This window comes from Lolium rigidum, chromosome 2, assembly GCF_022539505.1.
Source record: "Lolium rigidum isolate FL_2022 chromosome 2, APGP_CSIRO_Lrig_0.1, whole genome shotgun sequence".
Taxonomy (NCBI): domain Eukaryota; kingdom Viridiplantae; phylum Streptophyta; class Magnoliopsida; order Poales; family Poaceae; genus Lolium; species Lolium rigidum.
The window spans coordinates 98,073,741-98,076,030 of NC_061509.1; the positions used below are offsets into that span (position 1 = coordinate 98,073,741).

Sequence of the window (2,290 nt, forward strand, 5' to 3'; positions counted from 1 at the left end):
CCCAAAGGTAATCTTCGTGCATGGATTATTTTTACACAAGTGTGTACTATTTTTTTTTGTTAAATTACTAATCTCCAATTAGTGTTCTTTTTTGTTATGATAAATACTATCTCGTTAACTCCGTATATGCAAATAGAGTTGAGTATCTAGCACCATACAAACAACGACGGTACCATGTACCCGAGTTCCAAAACGTAACTCCACGAGGGAAAGAGGAGACCTTCAACCATCGCCACTCCTCTCCACAAAACGTCATTGAAAGAGCATTTGGTGTTCTCAAAATGAAGTGGCTAATTCTCTTAGGCATGACATGGTACAAGCTAGAGGTACAAACGATGATCATAGATGCATGCATGTACCTCCATAACTACATTCTTGACAACAATCTACGTGTTGAGAATTTTGACATGTTTGATGCGATGGATATGTTCATGTTGAAAAGACTTCTCATCCCAGTGTTGCACCCGTAGATGAAGGTACGATGGACACAATATGTGATGCTATCGCTTAGAGTCTTGTACCTTGATTATTCGTTGTTACGGTGGGCGTAACATTTGATCGATTTTGTTAGGAAGAAGACTTGTAATAATTTGATGAGCTTGCTTTTCTTCGACTTGCTTCTCAAGTACGACACTTTATTTTTCTTGTTACATATTGTATTTTATGGTGTCCATAAATCATTTTTCAGCTCGCATAAATGGTGAACACATCAAATAATTTCATAGTATAAAGTTCTATATTACACGATCACAGTCTAGGGGTATTACAGAGATTTTACCGTACAACTGGTAAAATAAGCTCACTCGACGTAAGATGGAAAGAACTGAGTGACTAATATTAAGCCGCGTTTCTGCACACGTCTCAGCGAAAAGAAGTGGCCAATAAGCTCATATGTGCGTGCGGCAGCAGGAGATATCTGCACTCAAGCCAAGAGACCGGCAAACAGGACGACAAGGCCAAGGCCTGCTGTGGCCCGGACGGAGGTAGCGGCGGAGGGCGCCGGGGGCGGGGGAGAGCTGCTGGCGCCGGGACCGCTGGCAGGTGCTGGCGGCGATGGGGTGGAGCCTTCCACGACGTCGATGGCGATCTTCATTTGGCCCGTGCCGGTGGTTGAGCAGTGGCCGGTGATGCCGCAGATGAAGTAGCGGGTGCCGGTGGCGTTGAAGGCGACTTCGTCGTTGCCGGTCTTGAGCGTGGTGATCGGGCTTGCGGCGCTGCAGGAGTCGTAGTCGGCCTTGCTGACCTCGAGCACGTCGTGCGCCTGCGCGGAGTACTTGAAGACGATGGTGTCGCCAGGGTGGAACTTCTTGGAGGACACCCAGCTGCCGTAGTCGGTTCTGAGGTCCCACGCGCCCTCTGGCTCGCCGACGTTGTATGTCGCCGCCGACGCGGCGCTCAAGGCGGCCATGGCCGCCACGGCAAGGAGCGCGATTCTCATGGCAGCTGCCATTGCGGTTGGAATTGGAATGGGAAGGAGCACGCAGAGGATACTGTTGGCTGTTGAATGATTAATTTTCCTATGGAGAAGCTTTCTGCTCTGTGATTTTGCCGCCGTGCCGTACTGTATATATAGAAGCAAGCAAGCAGCCAGCCTAGGGCGGTTGGTGCGCGCCCACGCAGCAGCTTCGTGGAATGGTATTTGGTTATGGTGTAGAAAAAGTCGTATATTGGAAACACAAGCTAGTCATGGTCAATTGGTCATATACATCCCGGCTGGGTGGTTGGCCTGCTCATTGCTGACAGTTGACGGCTCGCTTCCTCTTGTTGTTCTCATATCAACGCGGTTTAAGCTACTCCTACTTGCCGTAGATTATTGGACGTAAGACATGATCCAAATCAAAACCTCTGACTGCGTGAACGTAAGCTAGGAAGAGACCAAAGGACACGCAAAAAATATCTCCGTAGCAGACCCACCAAGAGCGCGACTCTACCAGCCATTTGATTGTTGTAGGGTTGACTGAGGAGGGAATTAATTACTCCATCCTGTACCTCACCATGATCGACACATTTTATGTCATCGACTTTTCTACTTGTAAATTTTTAGAGTTGGTGGCAAGTTCTCCAATATCGATTACTACTACCATCTCCTAATTATTATATTCACTTTTAAGCTGGTCTAATGGCAATAAATAAATTTTCTTCCGTTTAAATAGTTCAGAAATTATATTCTAGTAGGATAAGTAGCTCGGTCGTACCACTCTCTGAGAGTAATAACCAGCTCTTTACAATATCGTATATCACAAGAGCGACACAAGCACTACATTTTTAGAGAATTATCCACTAAACATGA

The 2,290-nt window shown here is 46.6% G+C and overlaps 1 protein-coding gene across 1 annotated transcript; it reads right to left on the minus strand.

The window, feature by feature from the left end:
• Positions 1-698: 698 nt before the first annotated feature.
• On the minus strand, positions 699-1,527 carry LOC124686967 (mavicyanin-like). The gene has a single exon (XM_047220830.1). The coding sequence runs from the start codon at positions 1,448-1,450 to the stop codon at positions 923-925; it is 528 nt and encodes a 175-aa protein (XP_047076786.1). The 5' UTR covers positions 1,451-1,527; the 3' UTR covers positions 699-922.
• Positions 1,528-2,290: the final 763 nt, after the last annotated feature.

Excerpts from the sequence above, each read along its gene's own strand:
- LOC124686967 (XM_047220830.1), bottom strand. The coding sequence starts at position 1,450 with ATGGCAGCTGCCATGAGAATCGCGCTCCTTGCCGTGGCGGCCATGGCC.